The sequence below is a fragment of the Amborella trichopoda genome, chromosome 7 (genome assembly GCF_054954075.1).
Source record: "Amborella trichopoda isolate Santa Cruz 75 chromosome 7, AtrichopodaSantaCruz75HAP2 v2.0, whole genome shotgun sequence".
NCBI classification, from domain to species: domain Eukaryota; kingdom Viridiplantae; phylum Streptophyta; class Magnoliopsida; order Amborellales; family Amborellaceae; genus Amborella; species Amborella trichopoda.
This window is the reverse complement of record NC_142342.1, coordinates 40,552,170-40,579,491: the sequence shown is the minus strand read 5'-3', so window position 1 is coordinate 40,579,491 and position 27,322 is coordinate 40,552,170. Positions and strand designations below refer to the sequence as shown.

Here is a 27,322-nt window from a genome sequence, read left to right as displayed (position 1 = left end):
GGCACCAATATATGAGCGCACTCCCAACCGTCTCATAAAAGATTGGTTAGCCATGAGTCTCCTGAAGATTATGTCTCATCAAAGATTGGTTAGTCATGAGTCTCCTAAAGATTCTTGACCTATGATATTGTTCTCATCTTACTCTGAATCTTCCCTCTCTCTTTCTCTATACACCCACATTACAAAGGCCTAAATACGCTTGTCCTCTTTCTTATTTGTCTATTTCACCACAAGATCTCTCTACACACACAATACAAACCCCAAAACACCCTTGTCCTCTTTCTTATTTGTCTATTTGCACCACAAAACCCTAAGTTGTGAGAAACATCGAGCGCTAAACATAAATTTTTCCATGGTAAACCTATGTTTGTGTTAAGGTTGCTGGGGTATTGCCCTGCCTCTCCCCCCCTCTCTCTCTCTCTCACTCTCTTCAAAGCTAAATTGAAAAAGATAGAAGGGTGAGGTTTGAATAAGGTCTCAACCTTGAAGTAAGGTGCACTTCAAAACTGAGCTGAAAATGCAATTTCAGTGCCGCCAACCCTTGAGATGATATGAGAATCTATTGTTGCCCCCAATTATGAAATTTAAAGTTTCAAAAATGGAAGCAGCTCTAAAAACACTTAAGAATCTCGAAAATTGACAGTTCAGATAATGTGTTAGAAGATGAACGATTTTTTGGGACTAGAAGACCTTTTTTTCTTCATGTCAATGAATCTCAAGCTCGATATGATCGATTTGAGGGTTTTCCAGCATAAGAACAACCTTCTCTAGTGGATTTTTAAATGCACTTTACTCGTATAGTATAAGGTTAATACCTCATATCATAACAATACAACTTCATAATTTTGTCAAAAAAAATAATAATAAATAAAAGTTTGACACCTTATAAATTTTTTGAAGATAAAATCATTATCAGTAGTTTCTCACCATGTCTGTACAAATGCCTTTCGTAAAAGCCAAAAGATATTTCTACTCACAAGAGCAAAATGTCCATTTACTCCCCTCAAATAAACCCCTCGTAAAATTAATTTTAGGAACCCAAATTTTGTGGATAAAAAAAAAAATCCTAATTGTACTCTCTATGCACTAAAAAACTGTCTCGAGATTGAATAGAAACCATCCAATTTTTAGATGGTGAGGTCTAGGTGTTAAAAAGCTCAAATTTTTCCAAACTCCTTTTTTTTTTTTTTGAATAATCATCTATGCATCAAAAAAATAATGTTTCGAGATTGAATACAGAACCATCCAATTTTTAGATGGTTAGATCTAAGTGTTAAAAAATTCAAATATTTTATTTTTTATTTTAGAATAATCATCTACTAATTCCATATTGAAAAAATTCTCCCACTTAGATCTTCTCACCGGGGGAGTAGAACTATGCTCCCGATGGATCATAGCATATGTCCTCTTCAATTAAAAGCCACAAATTTAAAAGTGACAAATTTAAAGAGAGAGAAATACAACATGAGCATCCATGTGTAAAAACTAAACTTTTGCCATTTATCATCCGTCCTCATCAACTGCTCCACTTTAAAGTACGGGATACAAAGGCTCACATCCACGCAAGTTGTAGTTTGAGGATGGGCCTGCATAATAGAAATGGTCCCCATGGCCATGAGAACTTCATGAGACTATCGTTTTTTTGACATATGTGTTCTTCCCCCAATCCAGCCATCCAATTTTGATCAAGTGAAACTGACCCTTTGATCCAGATCTGATGCCTCAAAGTATTTTATTTTTAGTTTTTTTTTACAAATTAATTCCTCCTCCAATCCAGCCATCCAATTTTGATCAAGTGAACTACTGACCCTTTGATCCAGATCTAATGCCTCAAAGTAATTTCTTTTTAATTTTTTTTTTTACAAATTATATGAATATGAAATTTGGTATGTGTCGTCATCTCAATGGGGCATAACTAAAAAAATATTACCGATAAAATAAAATGATCAAAATATCCTTAAAACTTTCAAAGGCATTTTGGTTTTTTTATTTTGTTGGGAATATTTTCTTTTATAGGTAGACGCCCAAAAAAAAAAATGTAAAAAAGTTAAAAATAAAGTAGTATAGAAGCATGACATTGTAATTAGAACCATCTCAGCCGTCTATTTGGAATGAATGGGGAATATTTAAGTTTTATATATTATGGGAAATATAGACTGCTTGCCCTTCAATTAAATCTCTACTCTCTCTCCATCAACGCCCACCTTATTGAGTGGATGTTGACCATGGCAACAATAGTCATGGGTCTCACCATGACCATATAGATCATGTTTCATTTATCCTCCTCCTTGATCATTGCAAAGAGCATGTAGCTTTCAGAAGAATTGTTGGACTCTGCTTGCATGTAACTTACATTTTGAACTTCTTGATGGCTTTCCACAATCAGGGAAAAAAAGACAATGGTTTGCTACAGCCCTATAAATATAAGTAAAACCCACTTAATAACTCATCGAAAATTGTAATTCAAGCATTGAAAATCATTTATATCGATAATCTCGACTTGAACATTATGGTTGTAAAAATAAATAAATTTCAAACTCTAAAAAATATATATATAAAACATTTCCATTCCCTTTTCCATTTTGCAAATGTTTGCCTTGAAAGTCTACCATGTACGTAGCATAGATATAGAGGCTGGACCTAATTGCCTGTCCCTTGCCAATTAGGGCTGAGAATTTAACCGGTTTGGCCTGAATTTTGGATTTGGATATGCATTCAAAACCTATCGGATACCTATTTAAAATTTGGATCCAAATAGTAATTCAAATTGCATCAGGGTACAAGTGAATCCGATCAAGACATTAATGAATAATATATATACATATGTTACATACCTTTTTTTGTTATATATCATTTTATAGATATAAAATAATTTTTGCAATACAATCGGATCTTGATTTGAATCCTATATATACTATTCAGATCTAGATCCAAATCCAGATCCAATGGATCCAAACCCCGGTGCCTATCCAATCTAAAGAAAAAGATTACAAACCCGACTAACAATACCTGACTGATTTTAACCAGTTGAACCATCCAATAATGACCTATTTGAATAACTAAAATAAATAAAACGACTTTAATATTTTTAAATTATTTTTTAATTTTTTAAAATTTCATTCCATCCAGTATTAACTACACGATCCTAATAATACTAATACACGATCACTTAAATGACAGCTATATGGCCAGTCCAATCCTCATAAAACTGGTATGTAACTAACGTGTATATGGTGATCCTCACTTCCAAAAACTAATTAGGGGTACTTGTGTTACCTGAAGCTTTATTAATTCTTTCTACGATCTATTAAGATATATATAAGGATGCTACCTTATAATGTAGAACTACGGCCCCTTAAAAATCCATCGAAAAAGATGGTTTTAATGTCGTAAAATCCTTTGATTGATCATCTCGACATCGAGATGTATGACTAAAAAAAATAAAAAAAAATTTAATCTTAAAAATAATGCATTTTACAACATATTATCTACACCATCCATTTTCAAAATTTTCATATGTTTATAAATGTACTTTATTTTAACCATTTTTAAAATTTTAAATTTTATAATTAACTATAAAAATAAATTTTAACTATATACCACGATAAAATTTGATGGTGCACCTTACCTCTACACCTCCATATGCATGTTGTACCCTTATCTAAGGGATTGTAAACCATTTACCTTTAAGTATATGAAAGTCACAATTACTTGCAACCATCCGATACTTGCAACCATCCGATGTGAAATCTGATAGTTGAATATATCACAAAGTTTGAGAAAAAAAAATTTGAACTTTGAACTTGGCCAATGAAATAAATACAGCCACCCAATTTTACATCCACCTTTAATTATGACCACCTTGTACCAAAAGTAAATATACATACTTTCACTAAGATAGAACAAAATTCAAAAACTTACCCAAATCTTACATCCTTCACAATGGACCGTCCTGATTTAATCTTATTAAGCTCATTTGTATGGTTGTATTTATAGAGACGTATAGCCTGTGGTATTTTTCTATACGCAAAACACGCATATTACACATTCAAACTGAAAAGAAGAAAACAAGGGAAAACAGAAGTAACAAATGCAAGTAGAAAATTGAAACATAACTTTCGAGAGCTCAACAACACCTACAGACCATTCTGAGGCTTTTTTGCCCATCTCAAATTGGGAAAAATAGAACATAATCTATATATACAACAGCCCCGGTAAACAAGCCTATAATGGCGTGCAAAAGGGAGACAATTGAAATGGTTAGAAGCCCGCCGGCCGGGCCATGTGTCCCTTCCCCGCCCCCCCCACCCTACAGCACCCCCCATTACAAAGCCCTGAAAACCCACATCCTCTTTCTCTCTAAGAACACCTATTAACCTCAAGATTTGACAAAAGGGTCCTCAAGGCTCTCATCTTAAATTATTTCATGCTGAACCCTGTGTGTATAAGGGGGCTGTAGGGGTTTGTCTTCTCTTTCTTCAAAGCCAAAATCAATGAGATAAATCATTACGTATCATCATCTAACGTTCCAACATAAGTGAGATCGGTTCTTCTCACTCTGACAGCCCCTTTGAGCCAAGGGCATGCCTTCAAGTTAGCCTGGTCCACACCCACACCCGCACTGCTAGACCCGGACCCAGACCCAGACCCTGAAGCGGACCCTGTCCCATCTTCAAGCAAAGTCCATGGGTCAATTTCTAAGTCAGGGTCAAGTTGTGAAATAGGCTTGCTTTTACTTGTGGTTGAGGCTCGAATAGAAGGAACAGGTGCTTTCGGGGGTGGGGTCAAAGCACTAGGAGAGAAAGTGGGATTTGGAGTGCCAATATGAAGTGAGTGAAGAGTTGTTATGGATGGTGAGGGCGGTTGGCTTGAGAAGGAGAATGGTTGGGTTGGAGGGAGTATTGGCATTGCAGCTTGGAGCCGGAGGCGAATGGTAGGCGGAAGCTGCATGTGATCCAATTCAACCTGCCAAAGCAAACAAGAAATCAGATTGAGAATCATACCTCTCTCTCTCTCTCTCTCTCTCTCTCTCTCTCTCTCTCTCTGTGTATGTGTGCGTGTGCACATGCATGGGTGTACACAAGCGGGAGGGGGTTCAAAGTTCGTGAGAGTTTGATAGGATAGACACCTACAGGGGATACACTACTGTAAAGCTAATGCAAATCACTAATGGGAGGAAATGATTTACCCAGGGGCAACATTAGACACCACCTTTAGGAATGGGAAATTTTCCTTAAGGTGGCACACTTAATACTCCAATATGTCAAAAACCAATAAGTGGGTAATGCCCAACCCAAACACCTTCATCCTTGGATAATTCTACATGCTAACCACTCCCTAAAGTTATTACCATTAGAGCGTGAGATTGCATTTATTTAAGTCTAAAAATAGTAGCAGGAACGTGTGTACCTCAAGATATCCCTGTACCAATAATTTTGTAGACATGCACAAACACAAACAAACATGCTAACCACTCCCTAAAGTTATTACCATTAGAGCGTGAGATTGCATTTATTTAAGTCCAAAAATAGTAGCAGGAACTTGTGTACCTCAAGATATCCCTGTACCAATAATTTTGTAGACATGCACAAACACAAACAATTGTGCACACAACAAAACAAACGGGGGCACACACACAAAAACACAAGTGTGCACACAACAAAACAAACCGGGGCACGCACACAGAAACACGCATGTGGGCACACAACTAAACAAACATGGGCACGCACACAAAAAGTTGCCCAAAATTATAGAACCATGAAATTCTAAAAGTCTATTCTTTCTAGTGGTAAGAATAGCGTACAGAACAAGCATTTCTTGGAGGTCATCATACAAAGTATCTAGGAGGTCAAGAGCCTCCTCGATAGCCTAATTTACCTAATATTTCACAATGACCATCACCTTGAATTACTGCTCCAAGGTAAGGAGATAGCAGTTAATTTCAAACTTGATGCAGCTCAAGTTTGAATTTTGAAACTGAGATTCCCCCTCCCAAAATCGCCTCCTAGAATCTAGGAGGAAGTTTAAAATAAATTGGGAGTTAGTACTTACATCCCTCTCAGAAATTAAGAATCATGAAAATTAGAGTAACTAACATTTGTTGCAGGGCCTTTATTGTAAAAAATTTGGAAGCAGGACCATGTTACTTCACCATTAGAATAGTATAAATTAGAAAATACACGCATATGACGGAATCTGGAAGGATAGTCGTCTATTGAAACAACTGACACTGCTTGCATATATTGTGTATCCCATCAGAAAATAACGTGAGGATGTTTATGATCATCTTTTGTAAAAGGAAAGCAAGTCCCCTACGAAGTTTCAACCAAAAATTAAAAAGACAAAGCAAACTGTGACTTTTCATTCTACAACAAATACAGCACACCAAGAAAAAGGAAAAAAAAGCAATCTATCATCCCAAACAAATAAAAAAACTGAAATTTGGACAATAAGAAGCAAATAAGAGTAACTAACCTGCATACGCTCCACCAGCTCACGATCAAATGGTATGAAATCCCGAGACGATTTAGCTGACAACTTAGAGCACTTGGTCTTCAGCCAACTCGGCCTGTAACTACTCAGCAAACCATGCAACACACACAAAAATCTGTCAAAAAGGCTGTCCCCAGAGAGGCCGAAGGATGAGGCACCCAAAGGAGCTTCTAATGAAGAATCTGGCTCCCTCTTGGACTGAGGATATTTTGGGAGAGGTGCAAAAGGCAAGTCAGAATCCTCGTGCACAACACGGGATCCGAGAAGACGCAGCAAAACTGAAGTAAGTATGTGCCGCATATTTCGATTGGATGGGTCCCTACAAATACAAAATCTAGATTCAGTATGATCAAATAGGCCATGATATCAGAAACATACTTACTTGGGCAGAACTTAATGTGAACAAAACTATAATCAAGAGGTACAAACATCGTGTGTCAAGTATCATAAGGTCATTTCTAGCATAGTATCAAATGATCAAAATACATATTGAACAAGTTTTATTTTCCTCTTTGTTGAAACAAAAACAGGCAAAACAACTCCTGATCACATTGCATTAGTATATTCACATAAGTAGTCAGGGTTACACACTGAACACTGAATGAGATGCATTTCATGGACTAGGACATGTAAAATGTAAAATGCATGGCTATGGAAAATGCAATGCCTAGCCATTTATTTCTTGTACTTTTTTCCATGGTCGAATCATACTTTGCATGTCCAAGTTCTTTCTCCCTTTGGTTCGTCACAACCAAGGTAGAAATGTCTTAAAACTCAGCTCGGACCTCAAACTTGGCCCTTGGCCTAAGCCGAGTTACTCAGGCAAGTCTGAGTGGACTCGTCCAAGTAGTGCACATTTCCTAAGAAGGCTAAAACTTTGAAAAAAGAATTTCTAAAAATTAAAAAAGATCGTAGAAACCAAAATAAATCATAAAGAGCATTAAAGGTCTAATAATGGCGAAATAAATATAAACACAAATTTATCAAAATACACCAAAGATACTAACGATTTAACATTTTACCTATATGTTTTGGTTTAATTCCAAAATGCCCATCCAAAATACACATGATTTTCAGTTGGAATAGTAAAAAAGGGGAAATAGCCGGAGATAATTCAAAAAATTCCAAAAAAGGGGAAAACAAAATGGAGCTAATCATAAAAAAAAGTTCATATATCATCATCAAAATCATGAAAATTATATAGGAACATGCTTATATGCTGGTTTTCAGCTCACCCCTCCCAGGATCCTGCATAGGCGGGACTAGCACCGGGTTAAGACCCCTTATTTCTAATTTTTGCCGAATCCGAGTAATTTGACTCAGCCAAGGTTCTTAGCATTGCTACTAGATAGCAGCTCGCATAGTTCTTCACAATTAGAGGAATCAGATTAGAGTGTATTCAATAATGTTACTTAATTCTTTATCATCATCATTATCTAAGCATTATCCCACCTATTCAAGATAGGCTACTACATCATATTCCAGCATTCCGCCCTATCTAGGTTCATACTCTCAGTCAGACTATAAATCAGCATATCTTTTATCACTACTTCCATCCATGTCCTTTAGGGCCTTCCCCTTACTCTTTTAGAGCCTTCCACTTGAACCAAATCACCCCTCCTAACTGGTATTATTTTAGGTCAACGTTGCGCATAACCAGACTACCTAAATCTACTTTTCCTTATTGCATTGCCTATTGGAACTTACCCCTAAGTTCCCTCAAATTTATTCATCTGAATTCTATGATTGTCTTGCCACTCATCCATCTCAACATCCTCATCTCAGCTATATCCATTTTATGGATATGTTGTTTCTTGAGCACTCAACCTTATGTCCTATACAACATGGCTAGTCTTACAGCCATCCTATAGATCTTTGCTTCCAGATAAGACTCCAGAAGCGCAACTCCACTTCGTCCACCCCGGTCTAGTTCTTTGAGCAACATCTTCCTCAATCTTTCCTTTCTCATGGGCTACCGGCCCAAGATAACAAAAATAATATCTTTTATATACTTATTGGTCCAATCTTAAACTTGCATTATTAACCTTGCATTCCATATACTTGTCTTAGTTTGACAAGCTTTAAAACCTTTAGATTCTAAAGCGTCCAAGTCCAAAGTCCTAACTTTGCATTTACGCTCACTAGTCCCATCAATCAATACTATGTCATCTACAAAAAACATATACCACGCGACCTCATCTTGTGAATGCATAGTTAACTCGTCCATTACCAAAGCAAAGATTTAGGGGCTCTACAATGACCTCTGATGTAAACCTATTATCACTGAAAATTCCCTTGTCTCCCCACTAGTTGTCCTCACATTAGTTAGCACTACCTCGTACATATCCTGAACCATGTCAATATATGCTCTTGAGACTCCTTTCTTTCTCATCACCTACCAAATTATCTCTCTAGGTACCACATCGTATGCTTTCTTTAGATCGATAAAGACTAAGTGGAGGTCTTTTCTCTTCTCCCTAAACTTCTCAATTAATTGCCTGAGTAGGAAAATAGCTCAATGGTTGACCTCCTTGGAATAAATCCAAAGATTCCAAACTGAATTTTTGATACTCATTTCATGTCTTACTCATTGCTTAATCGCTCTCTCACATGTTAATTAATTATTGGTCATGAATATTTGATCACACTCTGGAAAGGGGCTGGGGTCGTGGTGGTAGCACCCCCATACCTCAGTAACCATGTCATGGTTCCATTCCCACTGACACCATCCACTAACACCTTCAAAAAACCAACTCCTAAACTATTTCAAAAAAACAGGTACTGGCCTGTCTTCCCTACTGAATTACCCCAAAAAAAAAATATTGGATAACACAAAATGGAAGCTCCAATAATACATGGAATTAATACTTCCAGGAAATAGCTAACCTCAATTCCTACATCTTACAAGATCAGGAGAACATTTACATCATCTACTTATGGCACACAGCCTGCTTGAGATAATTTCCATAGAGTATGCATGAATCCCAAAACATGCCATGAAGTAATTGGAAACCAAAACAGAAGAATTTAGGCTTTTGGCTTGGCCTTTATTACTTTTGACTTGGCTTTCTTAGTTGACTAAGAAAAGAACAATTGTTCATAAATCAAAAGATGAATGGTTTTGAATATACAACATTCCTAGATAACTCATTTTCTTTTTTAATAGGCACATCATTTCTAATCATTTGTTGTTGTTAATGTTGGAACAAATGGCAGGACGGTGTGAAAGGGGATTAAAATTCCAATGGAATTTCGAGTATCACATAATATAGTCTACCAAATTCCATGAAATCGGACCACATATATGATGACATCGGACATAAATGCACGCATATATGCTTACATATATACACATGCATGCCTTCACAAAGATAACTCCAAGCATGTAGAAGCACCTTTATTGATACAAATTCCATGAAATTCATACTTATTAGTGTGTTTCATTCATTGTTCATTGAGGCAAACATCCGTGCATATGCCCATATACACACATGCACAAAGATAATTCCAAGCATGTAGAAGGATGAACATTGATATATCAGACATTGCTATTAAAAAAAAAATAGAATTTTATGTCAAATATAATTATGTATGTTGAGAAGGATAAGTGTGCCAAGTACCTGTCTGCATAAATAATGGGAAGCAACCTTAACAATAACTGCAGTCTCAACCACATGGAAGCTTGCAATGCAGAAGGAGAAGGTGGAGCAGATTCTGAGGCCCCTGTTATTCTTCTAGCCAATCCAGGACTCCCTCCTCTTATACCTTTACGTGCACCACCTTTGTTTCCACTGCCTTCTCCTCCAGAAGCAGCTGCAGCTGCCTGCTTACCAGAAACACGCGTAAACAAGCTTATTTGCTGCTCAATGTTGTTCAACTGCTTGATGAGATCACTCGCAAAAGTATTTCGGGAATCATTAGAACTTCTGTCCAGACATGGAAGCACCAAATCTGCTAGAGCCTTCTCAGTCACAAACTGTTGACCTGAATTAAAGCCATCCATTTCGAGTCCTTGGAAAGCTTGTTTGCCTGTCTTTTTAGTATCTAACCCATCGTCCACGACTTCCCCTTCTTCAAGAGAGGTGGCCTCTAACCTTCTTTTATCATTTTCTTTTGCAGTTGCATCAAGCATTGAAGTAGACCAGCCCCAAGGCTTGCAACTTTGGGTTTTAGTCGATAAACCTTTAGTCTGAGCAAGGTTCTTGAGCTTGTGCCTAAGCGACTTGCGTCCCAAAAGTACTTCAGGGCCTTCTAAAACCCATTTTGCATGAAGCAGCAGCAACTCCTCCAATGATTTCCCAAGTAAATGAACTGTTTCTGAATAGAGAGTAGCAGCATCTGGTCTGACAAGTAATCTCGTCAAAATAATTTCAGTAAAAGTTTTTTCTTTCTCGGATAGCTCACCATTATCAGCATTTGGCAGAAGAGATCTCAATGCCTCTGTTAAGGATATGCCATGTCCATCAACTTTTTCAATAAGAACTTGTTCATTCAAAAGAAGCCTCAGCTCAACCCATTGCCAATGGAACTTTGCCGGTTGCAGGGTGTCTAAAACATGCACAAGTTGATTCTGAAGCTTCAGCTCACTCTCAGTCGACACTTTTGATTCCCCATGGCCATGTGCCCAGACCCCATCATCTTGCAAGGGATTAGTTGGCATTCTACAATCGAGAACAGCATTTAGGAACATCCTGGCTCTGAGGGGTACAAATGCCATTATTCTCACATGTTTGTCAATATTTTGCACTTCCAGCATTGATGCAAACTCGGAGTCGCAAGAATCAGAAGCTAGAAGAACATAGAGGGCATGTGTATCTCTCAAACAAGTATCTCGGAACGGTTGGTGCCTGATAACATCACCGATAGCTGAGGATAGAGACTGATACAATTGAATGTCTTCTCGAGTTGCAGTGTGGCTGTTCATGATGATAGGCCTCCAAATCACCATGGCAAAGACTGAATATGCAGGGGGAAAGACTAAGTTAAGAGGAAGCATTCGCTGCAACCTTGAAAAAGCAAGGATGGCTGTTTCACCAAGGAACTCAGCAACTAGACCATCAAAAACAGTTCTGCAATTACCAGCAAGTAGCCTAAACCAGTGCACAGATACCTCCATGGAGTTGTCAGCCTTGTAATTACCCATTGAACGAGGAAGCCCATTTGAGCAGGATCTCGTACCCCTTATGACTTGTATGAAGTCCAGCCCCTCCTTTAATTTGAGGACCGTTACCATCCTTTCAAGGTTGGTGATTCCATGAATGATGGAGTCAATGACCAATGCAGAGGCAGCTGCTGCTGCCTTTGTGGGCCTTCCCAAAATTATTTTTGCAGAACTGCTCATAAGTTCATTGGGCAAATTGGAATTTGTATCTGAGGTTTCAGGAGAAAGCTGGAATTGGCTTCGAGGAACCTTGCCAGGGGAGAAAGCTCCAGCAATAGTAGATGAAGCCTCTGTTGCAAGAGCAATCTCAAAGGCACGGGTATGGCGCTCACCAAGAGCGTCCTTCAATAAGCAGAGACAACACGTGTGCATTTGCATAATACGCCTTGCACAATTAAGTGAGAATGAGCTCAGGGTCGAAGCTGAACCTGAGTAAGTGGCGCTTGATGCCAGCTCCAGTATGTTATTTGTGGCATTACCCACATTCCCAACAATTGCAGAAACAGCGGCTGCCACTTCGACTTGTTGGGCTCCCGCCCCATTCTGCCTGATACAGTCTATAACACCCGAAACAATGTGATGGGCACTCTGATACTCCTCATCCCATTTTTCAATGGTGAAACTTCGAGGAGCTAAAGCAGTGAGTTTCCTTTCTTTGCCAACTATGTAGTGTGCAGCTTCCCCAATATGCCGTTGCACTATTTCCTTCATGCTGGGCCCCGCCCGGGACAATCTTCCTGCACTTATTTTTTGTCGAAAGTAATCATCAAAATCTTCAGATCCTGAAGGTAGCCCACTGAGCGTAAATCCTAAATCACTATCGAGGGATCGCCCAGATTCAAGTTCAGCAAGGAGCCTCTGGTCACAGGTTGCTTTGAAATTCTTCTCCCATTTAATCACACTCGCCACACTGCCATACCTCCGCAGTAAAACCCTGGCATAATTAAAAGCAGCCGAGATAGAAACCCTTCCATGTGATGTCATAGCCACCATTGCTCGATGCATTGCAGCTGAGAGTAATTCGGGAAGGAGATCCACTGCAATGAGTATATTCTCATACCTGAACCATATGGATGGTAGTCAGCTACATCATATATGGAGTTAGGCTGCATGCATCGACTCTGGATAAATGATTTTGTTTCTTTATAAGCATATGGCGAGTGTCGTGTTATTACTTGCAGAATTTTAAAAGAAAATAACTTTCCGTCTTGATTGAAATAAAACGGATGAAACAAAATGAATCAGACATCAGTCAGAAGCATATAAACAGAGGCTGACGCAATGAATGGTGGAAAGGCCTCAAAAATCTGGTAGCAGAAAAATGGTCCATTATATGGTGAGAATTGGCAGCTAGGTGATCTCAATTTCCGTTTCATTTTCCTTGATGGCATACAAAATATAAAGTAGTTTCACAGTTGCTGGATGGAAACAAAGTTGCCACAGAGGGAATTTGGATTCATAAAAGGTAATGGGGAAAGAATGTAGGATATGCCGACCAATGTAGAAGATTGATGTACAAATATTAATTACATGTACAACAATGCACGAAAGAGGATACAGGACAAACCAAAGACATGCTTGTGGATATGTCTACCACTAATAAATCAGGAAAGAAGTTAAAGAACCAGGGAAAAAATGGAAAGAAGTTGCAGATATATAAAGTAGCAATATTTGTATATTGCTGAAAAGAACCAAACAAAGAATTCTTAGAACATCTATATAAGCTGCTTATATGAAATAATCAACGGAAATGTAATGCATAAGAACTTCCCGATATATTCCGCATCCAACATAAGAAATGAAAGAAAAACAATTTTCATGCAAACCTTTGAAGACATGAAAGCAAGAAGGCCTCCCCCACTTCACATGAGTCACCATCCTTATTCCCAGGTAGGACTGAAATGTTTCTGCCACTATGAACAGGTAAATTTGGACCACTTGAAGCCTTTGGTAACAACCAGAGCAAAATCTTTACTGCAGAATACAAGTCAGACGAGACATCCAACAGATACAATATGGAAGATAGGGAATCTTCACCTAGCTTCCATCGAACTGCATTCTTATCGTCACTTGCAGGAGAAAAAGGTCCAAAGGATTGGCCCATGTTGGTATTGGCCTTTTCTCTACCTTCAACTAGCTGCTTGATCATAGACCTCAACCAAATGGTAATAGACCACTTCTCCACCACCCTCAATTGTTTCAAAGCTTTTCCCAGAGCAATAATATCACCAGTACGCATTGCTTTCAACCCATTCCTGATCTTAGGGTTTTCTCCTTCCAAACTAGACCTATGGTGGGGACAGTTTATTTTATTCTCACATACATGACTCGAAGATGCCCCTTGACTACTTTCTATTCTAGTGGCACCAAGATGAGCCAAACTTTGGGTTTTGCGAACAATTCTCTGCCTACCCCTAGAAGTGTGTTTGATTGGCTTCACAGGCTGCTCAATTTTGGCCAACTCCAATGGTTTAGGCCCCTTCTTCATCCACCAAGTATCTTCATCATCTGAAGGTATGGACAAATATCCTTGCAAATATGAACTCCGTTCATCACTTAGCTTATGCCTCTTGATCTTTCTGCATTCCTCACAACCAGGAGTTCCTTCACCCATCTCCAAACAGGATCCAGGAGAACTAGCAGGCCTCTTTAGATTCCCCTGAGATGGGTACAGTTTGTCCTTCCAAGCATGGCGCAAATCTGGTAACTGCAGCAAAACCGAAATAGAGGCCTTAAGCTCCGCAACTCCAACTTTTATTATTGTAGATTTACCAGACAAAGGACTGTGAACTGCTTGGGAATTCTGCCTTTGATCAAATGAAGAAGATAAAAACACATCCTTCCCTATATTTAAATGGTGGTCCTTTTGCATCTGGGACGCAAAATTCGAAGACCCATCATTTTCATTTCTTGAATGTGACATAAACCCTTGAAGCACAAGTCGCCGCTCGTTCGAGTACTGATGCACTGCTTCAGGAGAAACTAACACTTCAGCAACCCTTGTTCCTTCCAAAGCATCAAATAAATGGTGCCCTGGAAGCTGCTTTAAGATTCGAATGTGTCGCTTCCTCCTGTCAACATCTGCTGGAGTATCAACCTTGTCCATTATTCCACTAACTATCAGTTGCCTAACATATGCCTGGGGATAAAATATACCACAACGAATGAGCTCAATAATGAGCACTTGAAGACGTTTAAACCCTTCACCTTTACCTGTATCATGCTGATCAAGCCAAGATACAACAATTTCATGCAATGGACCAGGACTCTGAAATATGTCTGATGAATCTGTGCTGCCATATGATTTCCTTGAACTGCCTTTTATCATACTAGGATTTTCCAGGGCAGCATTGCCTAAAGGCTTATCAAGCAATGAACCCTTTCCAGGAACACTGGCACCAGGTGAGGATCTATCCTTGTTGAGTAATGAGATGCATATTTCTTCCTTTTTCAACTTCAGAAGAGAAACTGCCATGTATACTTGAGAAATATCTTTTCTACCAGTAACTTTTACATCAGATGAAGGGGGAGTATGGAAATCCCTGAAATCACATGTAGCCCACTCGCATAGAAAAAACACTGAATAAATCAGTGATTGACTAACTATTCCAATCCACTTCAAGCATGACTGTAAATTTGGACTCACTTCTGAAATCCACCCTTCAGCAGCATCTGCATCACAAACGTCTTCAAAAACAGAGTTATGAGCACCTCTCACATCTCCCAGGATCAAAGTCTTGTCCAAGGATTGCACAAGTTTAGCCTCAAGATGACCTTGAAGGCCAGGACTCACAGCCTTTGTGAGATGCGCAGCACGGATTTGAATGGCTGAAACCACATGCCTAAAGGCCACTTGGCGACCTGAAACAAATCTTCCTTTCTTAGTTCCCTTATTGAAATTCTCTGCAGAACCAGACTGACCTTTTCTTACATCGGGAGAAATTGTCACTAAAGCACTGGCATTTTTAGAATCAGGAAATACACAGGATGGCAAGGGAAAGCTGTCCAGGGCAACAAAGGTATCAGGTACATTAAGAATCAGATATTGTAGCAATTCAGCTAAGGAGGATGCCACATAAGACCTCAGAGAATTATCCACTGGATTTGAAACCCAAGTAGCAAGCTCTTCTAAAGAACGTAATGATATGTCCACAAGCATCCGCACATATGATTGACAAAGTGCAATGCTCTCTATTAAGTTATATACAATAGGAAGGAGCAATTTTAATACTTCTAGGGATTCATTTTCCTGCAGGCATTCAAGAAGCATATTAGAAACAATCCAAGTTCCATCTTTTCATTAACCAAATCATGAGAAGTTGAAAAAATTATGAGAAATGAAATTAACTTGAAATTCACAAACAACATATAAGCCAATCAAGCTCGGGTTATGTTGTAACTAAAGACGAGGTGTTATAAACCTGCAATTGACTGAGAACCCATTCAATAATTTGGGAAGGAAGAAGTAACCCTTCTGCATAGTGCCATTGAATGATCTGCACCATGTACCACCACTTGAACTGTAGCGCAGGCTCCTCTCCATCCGAAATGACCTGTATCGAATCCCCCCCATGGTGTTGACCAGTGCCAAGCAACTGTGTTTGTGGCGAGTGATCCCTACTATGGGGAACTGAATGAGAACCCTCATTGTGAAGGAATTCATCTAAGAGGTGTTGCAAATAATCTATGACATCCTTGGTCCATAGCTCTGTACGATTGGATTGAGTTTTGTCTGGGCCTCCAGAGGGAACAGGTCGCACCTGTGAGCCATAGAAGCAATTTCAGGGACAGTTAATATAAGAAGCATATTTTATCAATTTCCAAAATGAACTAAAAAAAAATTTAAAAAAATTAGCAGTAGGATCATGAACCTGATTGAGATAATTGACTTTGATAAACCAAGTTGCTCTCAACAAGGGGACATTGTGCCTAATAAGAACTTCAAAGAGAGACCGTTTCCTGTATCCATGAGGGACGTGGTCCGCCAAAGAACGCAAACGCTTGTGCTGCTGCGATAATCCCTGTGAACAAAGCCGGAAAAGTCATAACAGTCTTCAACAATATTTTCTAATCTACACCATTTAATCACTTAGATAATTCTGAAGATAATCTCTTAGATAATTCTGAAGAGCTTCCACAACAAATACTTAAGATAGTACATAGCCATAGAGAATAAATGGAAGTAAACATAAGGGATCAGAAGATAAATCCTCATCACATATTCACGAGGTGTTATTTCTTTAGCAAATTGTTTGGGGGAGTGGGAGTTGGATGGATGATATTAACTAACTTCTCAGCAGTAAAAGAAACAGTAGTTGTGCGATAACACATCAAGATTAACATAATTTCTGAACAGCAGTTAGGAAGGATTCAGAGGAATGTGGTGAAAATGTTTAAAAAGGGAATAGAAGGTCACAATAGAAAGTGAAGTTCCCAAAATCAGAAGTAAGAAGGCATGGAGGTACTCACTAACAAGAGACAAGAAATATATTAAACTTCACAAAATTCTTTTAACTCCATTTAGAGGCATTATCTTTCTGATATGATTTCAATTCCATTTTTTTCTGGTATTGGAATGGAATTGCGCAAGGGAAATTGGACGGGAATTACTCCATCCATCTCTCAGTTGTGGACGTCAGATACTTGGCAGTTAAGGGCATCCGCGGGCACCCATCCGCAAAGTGGAGATTCCAATCACTGAAATTTTAATTTTGTGCTTTGTGCAGGAGTGTCAAGGAGACAATGGAGCTCCCCTTGACTTGTCCAAGAATGGTTTCTTAGCATTTTCAAAATCTGTTTGGTGCTACCCAAGTCACTCAAGGAACTAATTTGCTCAATAGATGGTAAACATTTTTCATCCTGAAGCAACATACTTCAGAAAAAATTTCATCAACAACATGAGGATGGGCATTAGAGAGGAAGGAGCTTGCGATCATCAGGGAATACAAATAAGGCTCGTGGACCAGTAAAATAGCAGGAAATATTGTTAAAAGCAGATCTCCCCAAGGATAATTATGGAAAGTTGACTATAGTCAACTCAAGGAATCCTAGAAACCTAATTATGAGTGTAGCATTCTCTCTCAAAAACAAGTATGAGTGTAGTATTAAGTAGCCACAAAATGGGAGGAGTTGGGCAGTTTACTAAGGAAAGGTCCGTCCAAGGTTAAAATGGTACTTCCAGGGCAAGTTGAATTTAGGGCTCTTTTAAGAAGGCAGTAGTCATAAAAAAATTTGGTGTCTTTTTTGGTCCGCTATAGTCGAAGAGTATTCAAACAAGCTCATGACATATGCTATCCGCTGGACCCTCAGTCCTAATTAACAAAATTATATACATAAATTTAAAAACTTAAGAATGGAAGTTCTACAGAGATGTTAATAGAGCATGTCGTTAAGACTGCACCAAAAAGGGAATTCCAAAACAAACAGTTCAAGGACAGCTCAAGTATGTACTTTCAAGCAGAAATAGACTTAGAACACAAACCTCAATCCATTTCTTTCGAAAGTCTTCCCCACTTGGTCGTTGTTCTGGAAAAACACCAGATTTTATCAACAATGGCCCAGAAAGAGGAACACCATAAACTTGTCCAGCCTATCACATGCCAAAAAGTAACATTCAGCTTTGAGAGTTAAGCGCAGGAGAGCAGAGAAGAAAAGAAACATGGCAAGCATCAAGCACAAGTTGTCAACCACAAAATAAGTCCATCTGACAACTTACCTTGCGCTTTTGGGCACGAGATTCATTGATAGCCCTCAGACGTTTTCTGATTGCCTGGAAAGAACAAAGAGTGGAAGAGGAAAAGCCAATAACAGATGTTCAAATTTTAGTGATAATAGAGATAACCATAACTAGGAGTCAAAATTTTTAACTTATTTTGTTTTATAACTCACTGAATCTATTGAAATATGGCATATAGCTGAAACAAATATGACCAAAGAAAAGACCTCCCCCCCACCCTACCCCACCCACCCCTACCCCCAAAAAAATAACAAAAACCTTTTAAGCTTCTGAACCCCAAATTAATTTATTTACAGTAAAGCCAAAGAAAATATACTTCTCTGCACCCAGTCACTTTTCCCGTTCAAGCACGCATAGTCAGAAAACCATAAATTGTTCAAGAGAAAAAAACTTTAAGATAAAGAACGCAGAAGTTACAAAACAAAACAAGTAAAAACAGCAAAAGTGGTGACCTATAACTATGAACTGTCATAATCTTAAATACATAACATTCCAAACCTGGTGACAATAAGGTGATGAAGTGATTTGATACAACTAGTAACAATGCCCAAGAAGCTGAAGTAGAAAAGAAGGATACAGCAATATGCATTAATGCCTAAGAAAGAACTAAAATTCTCAAATAAACTCATTTGCCCCCTAGAAATAATGATTTTTTGTGTGATTATGAGAATTTGTAACATACTTGGAGCATGGCTCAAGACCTTATTTCCAGTATAAACACGCACATTGATCAAAAAGCAACTCATATGGCTCAAAACCTAAAGACCAGAATGGTATAATATCGCATCTATTGGTGTATTATTGGCAAATGCACTCAAGCAGAAAATTAATACACAGTGGAAATCTAGATTTTTCTAGTATTTCTAACAATCTAATCAGTACCCTATGCTTAGAGGCAGGACCAGAAAATAGATATTCACTCTTAACACTACCTGCTTTCACATGTCCCCCCAAAAAACAACTAGAATCGTTTCTTTCTGGCACAAATTAAACAATCAGGTTTTCCTGATGAGAATTCAGCCCCTGAGACTTATGGGTATCCCCATTCATTACTACACACTATATAATGAACAAGAATATCAGCATGACTTTTTCCAGGCCATGGTTTCTGATGGAAAAGTAAGATTTATTCAGATAGCTAAGAGATGATTTGGACAGTTCATGAGCTCTGCTTCTCTCCAAAAAATTCCTTTACATACAAAATTCAATTCCCATCATGCATCCCATTTTTTTATTTTTTTGTAGCTCCTCTCTCATTCCAAGAATGGATGAAATGAAGTATCAAAAATAATTAAATTCTATATAATAAAATAAAGAAAATATATAATAATTTCCACAAAGTTATTTAGGTTTAATCAAACAAAATAATAGCAATCAAATTCTATTATCTATATTACACTATATTTCTTTTTTTATTTTTATATTATATCATAGGTATATGTGGAATTAGGTATGCACGTATCAAAATCTTTGTTTGGAATGCATGCAAGTTAAGGTATGTGATTGCCTCTGGTTATATATTATAGTTCCATCAAGAACATTATATCATAAAACAGACAGAAATAAATATGTCAAGTTAGGACCAACCATCTAACAAATGAGGACAGATCATTTATTCAATAAAACACATTACTAAAGTGAAATGAGTTTCCTCAGAAATAGTAACTTCAAGGACTACTCATTTCAAAAGCATCTCTGGCAAATTGTAGTACGCATACATAAAATCCATGGCAGTCAAAGTATTTAGAGGGGAAGTGTGGGATAAAGTGACACTATCAGTTGGGACATTATCTAATGCGCTAGTGGAGCCCCAAAAATAGAGGATACAGCATTGAAGTCCTTAAAAATTTCGACCACAATCGAGGATGCTAGATGAAAGCCAGCTCCTAAGGATGTAAACATGGTTCATCCAATGGAAATCCTAGTCCTGCATCTTGTGGAGAAGTCCACTAGAAGCAAAAAGAAAGGCATTTTTAGAACTCTGCTGCAGGGGAAATTTCTATATGAGCACAGAAGATTATTTACTTTACGTGCCGAACTTTTTGGTATTATTCTACAGGCCTCCACTGAAGTGCTGCATTTATAAGTAATCCAACTTATCAAAGTTTCAACTCCATTCAATCAAATTTCCTACACTGGAATAGTTTTTCCAATATGTTGAGACAATCATCTCCCTTGATTAATGAATGCAATCCCTTTCACAAATTATTCCTCACTCACATCCTATTTTATTTCAATTTGTAAACTGTTTGCCACTATGAAACTTTTATTTGATCAGTCACTATGACACCTTTATTTCCTCCATCCAAGGTCAAAGTCATTCTTTGAACCGACATCCCCATTAATGAATTTGAATTAGGCCATTTAACAAACTCCTAAGAATGTAATGAATGAAAATAATGATAATGAACATATAATAATAAAGAGAATGATTTTGCACTCATCAATCAATCCTACAGAACAGATGAATGAATTCAACCATCAGTTTAACTAATTAAAAAGTAATAAAATGATAACTAGATTAACAAACACATCAATAAGATCACCTCTTTGCATCTGACTATCACAGGCTTCGACAAAGTTCCGATTTGGGTAAGTGTTATCTCTCTAGCCTCCTTAAACAAGGAAAAAAAACAGTCAGTAATATCTAAATTTCAAGTGTATGCACACATTTAACACGCAAAAAAAAAAGGGACAATGCACTACACACACAGTAAAAGAATCTGAAAGTTACGAAAGTTCACATAAAGGAAAGGGAAGTGCTCATCCGTAAATAGCTTATGTAGACAATGTATGGAAGTATCCATAAGCACGTCTACACGTTCGGAACTAAGGATAACTATCAATGTACATATAAACAAATGTTCATTTACTAAGTGATAACCGATCAGCAAGTTTTCTTCCCATTCCATTAATCCCTCACCATCCCCATACAAGGCCCCAACCTGAGGTATTAATGTTTGATCTTATGGGGGGGAGGGGCTACGAACAGCTTAGAATGCCTTCCTTAGTGATGCCCTAAAAGCAATAACTATCAATGTAAACAAATGTTCATTTACTAAGTGACAACCGATCAGCAAGTTTTCTTCCCATTTCAAACATGAATGCTGATAAAGCTCATGAAGGTGGATCCATATCCATTAATTCCTCCCCATCCCTGTACAAGGGATCCCTCCCCAACCAGAGGTATTAATGTTTCATCTTATGGAGGGAGGGGCTACGAACAGCTTAGAATGCCTTCCTTAGTGATGCCCTAAAAGAGAATGAAATTGATACATTCAAGGATTTGTTGGCAGACTTTCAAGGGATCCTTTTCAGCCTTCACAGAGAAGATCACCTCAAATGGTCCCCAATTCCAATGGACTTTTTTTAACTTAAATCAATGCATCGAACCACAGTTGCCTCCAACTGCCCATGTCGCTTAGAAAGCATTTGTGAGCGAATATCCTTTCTCTACAGCCATATTCACATCTCATTTCGACACACTTGGCGAGAGGCAAACTCTAGAGCAGACTCTTTAGCAAAAATAGGGTGCACTTTCATGAGCCAGCAGCGGCAGCTAATACGAAGTTTTGTGTCCTTATCTTTGTTGGTTTTCTGCTTCACTGTATGGTGTGCTTTCTCAAGCACCAGTTTTTGTTTCGCTTGTCGCTTGCATTCTCAGGCACCATTTTTGTATAGTATGGCCCCATTTGCGGGCCCCCAACACATTTTCTATACTCCATTTCGGTTAATGAACACACAGTCAAACATTAAGAAAAATAATTAACTTAAATTAAATCAATGTATCGAGCCATAACCTGGTGCTCAGAGCGGAGCAATGTTGCAAATAGAGTGTGGAGTATCCCTGAGCCTGTCAAGAACCAACTGTTTGCTGCTCGTGATTCTTAATGGGCTACTGACTGTCAGCCATTTGATAAGCAGAGGGCTGATCATACCTAATATATGCCTAATGCGCGACAATGATAGACAGACAGTCAGCCACCTGTTTCTACAATGCACCTTGGCTACTGTGTTGTGGGCCTTTGCGTTGAAGCAGTTAGCTTTTGCATGGGTGCCATCATAAATTAGAACACTCTTTATGCATTGGCTTGCCTCATTACTGGAAAAGAGATTAAGCAGCCAACTATAGCGGCAGTACTCGAGATGCTTCAAATCTAAAAAACAAAGGATGGATAGGGACAATGAATACCTCAGGACATTAGTTGCTTCTTGGGGAGAGAAAAGAATTCAAAGGCTATTCAGATTCAAAGCCTACTTAATGGAAGATTTTGAGAACCAATGTCACCAGAGATTTTGTATTCAAAGCTATCAACTTCAAAAACTAGTGAAGCAATGGAAAGGTCTACACTCTCTGCAGGCATAATAAAAATTAAATTTTGACGGAAGTAGCAAGGGAAGCAGAAACCTACTGGCGTAAGAGGAGTTATGAAGGACTGCCAGGAACAAATATTGAGAACTTATTCAGGTCCAATCAAAGGTGATAATTCATAAGAAATAGAGGAATGGGCTCTATTGTGTCTTTTGAAGGAGCCTGCATGGAATTCAATCATTAAAAATGAGGCTCCAGCAATGTAATCAGATATACTTAAAGAACAGAACAATGTCCATGGCCTCTATATAATATTAATGTGTTTGAAGAAATATGGTACAGGTGCAGTCGACTACAAAGTACAAAACTCCATCCGATATGTCAGCTGTGAGGTCAATAGAGAAGCAGATGTCTTGGCAAAGGTAGGGCAACCAAAACAGAGCTGATAGTTACAGTTTTCAGTGCATTTTGAATCTCATGTACATAGACCAAGTTTTGATTTATTTAGAGTCGTCTGTACTCTGACTCAATTGTATAAAAGCCCAGAAGAAAATTTCTGTCATCCTCATCCTAGATGATTAAAGAAATTCAGTTATTAGTCAATAAAACATACAAAAATAAAAAGATCAGGAAGTCCCTTATGCCAACCAAAAACTCTTCTGATTCGTGTATTAAGTTAGTTCCAAGTAGAAAAGAATCATTCCAATATGGATTGATGGAAGTGTCAGAATAAAGAAGGCCCTATATCTGATTATCAGCCACTTCACTTGGTTGCTAAAAATCACAGTTGAATTGGAATGAGCAGCAAAACGTATCTTAAAAACAATATACTTCCAATACCATGTAAAATCTACAAATAATGCCAAGCACAATGCTCAAGTTTCAACCAACAGGGTTCCTCAAAATGACAAAAAGAAGAAGAAGAAGCTTTAACCAGAGAATTGTTTCTTGTATGACATACTCCATCCTAATGCATATGAAAACTCTCAACCATTAGGAATTTCCTACATTCTAATTCTCACATGTTACATTTCCTCACACAAAAAATACCTTTCTAAGTTTCCATCAAACAATAATATTCTGGCCAATGAATTTATGAAGAAAACCCATATTCACTTAAATCGCAGTGCAATTCCCCCAACATAGTTTTGGACAAGGAATGTAACAAACTGCACCATGCGCAGATTCAAAAAGGTTAACCAGTAGTCAATGATATAGCTTGTCAGAAAAAAAAAGGGTATTCACTAATTATATAGGCCACTCTGAACAATCAAACAAAGTGGAATATTTGCCAAATAATCTGACAATAATCTGTTTTTCTTTTTTGCCCTTTTGGATCATAACCTGACACGAATATTATTGCATTTCTAATAAAGAAAATTTCCATGGCACCCCACTCTAGGTAAGTAAATATATCACAACCAACATAAGTAAAAGAGTGGAACAGCCCCACAACCACTTGGTACTGGCCAGTCAAAGAAACTAAGAGGAAATTATTTGACTACAGACATAAAAAAATTTGGAAAACAAGAGAATATAAATTTCCATGAGTGAAACCCATTGCTGGAGGAACATATCCGTATGAATATATGCAAGTAGAATCATGGAAGAGCCCCCACTGTCTTGGGTTGAATAACCCATCTATCACAATTTTCCTTCAACTACCTGTTAAAGGCACAATGTTTTCCGACAAGAGAACCACTAAAGAGTGAGCATATGGAGCGTTTCTCAATTCAGAAATGGCCAGAAAGAGTTTTTTTTCTTTTGTTCTTTTTTCTTTTTGGTAACCATTGTAATCCAAGCTAGACTACCATCCTTACCGCATGGGAGATATTCGTTTTTTTCTGTTTATGCTCCTCTTTTTCTTTTATGTTTTATTTTCTTCAGTTAGTTATTACAATTCATTGATCTCCTTTTTATTTTAACATTCATTCTTTCTCTATTATTTTCCCTTTTGTTTGACATTTAACTTACTACAGTGTGTTTGATGAATAATGAATTTAACATCACCATTTCCACAATAAAATTTAACTGCCTTTTCTTTTCTTATTTGTACTTCCTTTCTCATTGTGTAAGTTCATTTCATTTGATGATGATCAAGATGGCATTATTTTGCTACAGAAAGAGAGAGAGGGACCATAGAAATCTCAAACATAACTAAAGTAGCAACCCATAGAGCACAACAAACTTTCACTAGACAAATGCATCATTTAGTAATACAAAGAGAACAACAAAAAAAAAAAAACATACCTCGATGCCATCAATTGTTTCCCGATAACCAGATTGAAGAACTTCCTTGGTTAGCGTCTCTTCAGGGCAATTTGGAGTTTGGGGGTAAAAGTCAGGTGGTCCAAGACTATCAAAATGATTTCAAAAGAAATGACGTTACATGAAATGAAAACCTTTTATATCACACGCAAACCATTTATTCTGCATAACAAAGGTTTGAATCATGATGAATCATTCTATGCATTTCTCAATAACAATAAAAAAAAGACCAGAAACTGGGGGGGAAATGGTTAGGAAACTATGGCCAGTCTGCTATTTTTTTAAGTATACACTATCATCAGATAATCTCGAAGTTAATCGCTTGAAAACCTATCCGTAACAATACATATCAATTTTCTCCCATAAAAACTTTTTAAGAAGGGAAAACATTGAAGGAAACAGAATGGTGAAGGCAGATATAAAAGTTAATTAAGGCAACATCCAAACCAGAGACATGCAAAATCAGACAAGAAGGAAACAAGGCAAATCAAGTAAAAGGAAGCAAGGCATAAAAGGCAAATAGTAACAAGCATGCCCATGAAAACAGTGCCAATGAAAGTAGATGCATAAGATACCTCCAACCAAACTTCTCACTCAGACAATAAAGCAAAAACCTTCATCAGGAGATGTCATTTATTGGAAGGAGTAGATGTTAACAAAAAATAAATCTGGGAATCACTTAAATAATAAGCACAAACCAACAAAGGAATAGAATGATATAGAAAAGCGAACTCTATTTACACAAATGTGTAGGAAACCACTTAAATAATAGGCTTCTATAGAAACTACAACAAAGGAATATATTGCTATGAAAAAGTAAATTCTTATTATACATAAATGTAAAAAAAAAAATTGAAATGCCAAATTCAAAGATCAGTCAGAAGAACAGAGCAAAATAATTTATAAGAAGGCACATAACTAGTCTCATGTATAAAATATGTTTGGCAAGGAAGAATTACCGGCTACTCAAAGGCTCTTTGTCACATTTAAGCTTGTATGGCGTCAGCTGTAAAGATCGCCTGCTAAACAAGAAGCAGAAGAAAAAAAAAGGCTGGTTTCATTTTGTCTTAAAAAAGCTGGTTTCATAAACCAACATGTTGGTGTCTCTAATTATTTTGAGCAATAGAAAAGAAGACCAAAAAGAACCTAGAAGGAAACATATTCAATGACAAGGCATAGAGATCATTCACAACAAAGAATTTCAAAATATTTAAGCTTCCTGCATTTTTGGGGAACATCAAGTCAAACCTACAGATATAGGCATTGATAATTAACAATGATTAGTGATGCCAGCTAATGAAGCAAAAGTATTTAATAGCATGTTATGTTACAAAACCCCAATTACTTAAAAACATGTATCGTCGCTTCATCTGTGACACACAATCATTACCCTGGAACCAACTCACTGTTATTTATTTTATTTTAAAAAACTATTTATTTTAAAGTTACAAATCTCATCAATGAATGGCAGTTAGAGTAGTAACTGTGAAAGAAGAATAAAAACAAAGGCATTGTTTTGGAGGGAAATGAAAGTAAATAACATTGTTCAAAAATAAAAACGCCTAAGCCGGGCCTAGGCGGTCACCTCAAGGGGGGCACCTTGGAAACTTGGCCAAGGATGGAAAAATGTCCACAGCTGGGGGCATTTTTGGGATTTTTTTTGAGATTTTCCCCCAAAGGGGGAAAAGGCTTTGGGGGAACATTTTAGTCCCCCAAAACCCCTCTTGCATCCTAGGGAGAGAATGAGGGCGATGCCCCACTATCTGTGTTTTGAGAAAGAGATAGAGAAAGGGACAAAGGCACCACTGTGATCGATAATGTTAGAGAGAGAGAGAGAGAGAGAGATGTTGGGGTTTTGTGTAGGGGTGGCAACGGGTCGGGTCCAGCTGAACCCGGACCGGGACCCGGAATAGTGTATATTTACCCGGACCCATATCTGATAGGTTTAAATTAAACATACCCATACCCATACGCGACGAGTAATTTTGGACCCGAGACCCGTACCTGACACTAGCCAATACAACAATTCAAAAATAAGCTGTGTCATTGCCACAAGCACCCACTGCCTTTGCTTTTATAGACTAAACTTACTCATTTCTTTGTACTCCCATCGATGTGGGACTATCTTAATAGACAGCCTCTCTCCCTTTTCATACTTGTTGGATGGAAAAGGTCCACTTTTGGTCTTTTGCATGTAGGCAATGCCTTATGTCTGTACACGTGATCCAATAGCTGGAGCTCTCTTTTTAGGTCAGGCCTGCCTACCCCTTCCCCAAAGATTCCTTTTTTTGAAAACCACGTGGACAACCCACCTTTTTTACCAAGGCCACTCCACGATTTTTTGTTTAAAGAG

General features: G+C 37.8%; 1 protein-coding gene across 6 annotated transcripts in view; it reads right to left on the bottom strand.

The window, feature by feature from the left end:
• Nucleotides 1-4,084: 4,084 nt before the first annotated feature.
• The window catches only part of CCT (RNA polymerase II transcription mediator), a 37,280-nt gene continuing 14,042 nt past the window's right edge, over nucleotides 4,085-27,322 (bottom strand). Inside the window, exons 2-14 of one of the 6 annotated variants that reach the window (XM_088871311.1) lie at nucleotides 25,929-25,991; nucleotides 24,952-25,057; nucleotides 22,802-22,923; nucleotides 22,190-22,546; nucleotides 20,936-21,004; nucleotides 18,369-18,422; nucleotides 18,135-18,242; nucleotides 16,525-16,674; nucleotides 16,075-16,413; nucleotides 13,480-15,902; nucleotides 10,113-12,713; nucleotides 6,475-6,811; nucleotides 4,085-4,965 (exon numbers count right to left, since the gene is read on the bottom strand). In XM_088871311.1, the coding sequence (XP_088727437.1) occupies nucleotides 4,507-4,965; nucleotides 6,475-6,811; nucleotides 10,113-12,713; nucleotides 13,480-15,902; nucleotides 16,075-16,158 (5,904 nt within the window). In that variant the 5' untranslated portion in view covers nucleotides 16,159-16,413; nucleotides 16,525-16,674; nucleotides 18,135-18,242; ... (4 more) ...; nucleotides 24,952-25,057; nucleotides 25,929-25,991 and the 3' untranslated portion in view covers nucleotides 4,085-4,506. The remainder of the gene's footprint in view (nucleotides 4,966-6,474; nucleotides 6,812-10,112; nucleotides 12,714-13,479; nucleotides 15,903-16,074; nucleotides 16,414-16,524; nucleotides 16,675-18,134; nucleotides 18,243-18,368; nucleotides 18,423-20,935; nucleotides 21,005-22,189; nucleotides 22,547-22,801; nucleotides 22,924-24,951; nucleotides 25,058-25,928; nucleotides 25,992-27,322) is intronic. The other 5 variants (XM_088871309.1, XM_088871312.1, XM_088871310.1 and 2 more) reach the window with 5 other exon arrangements.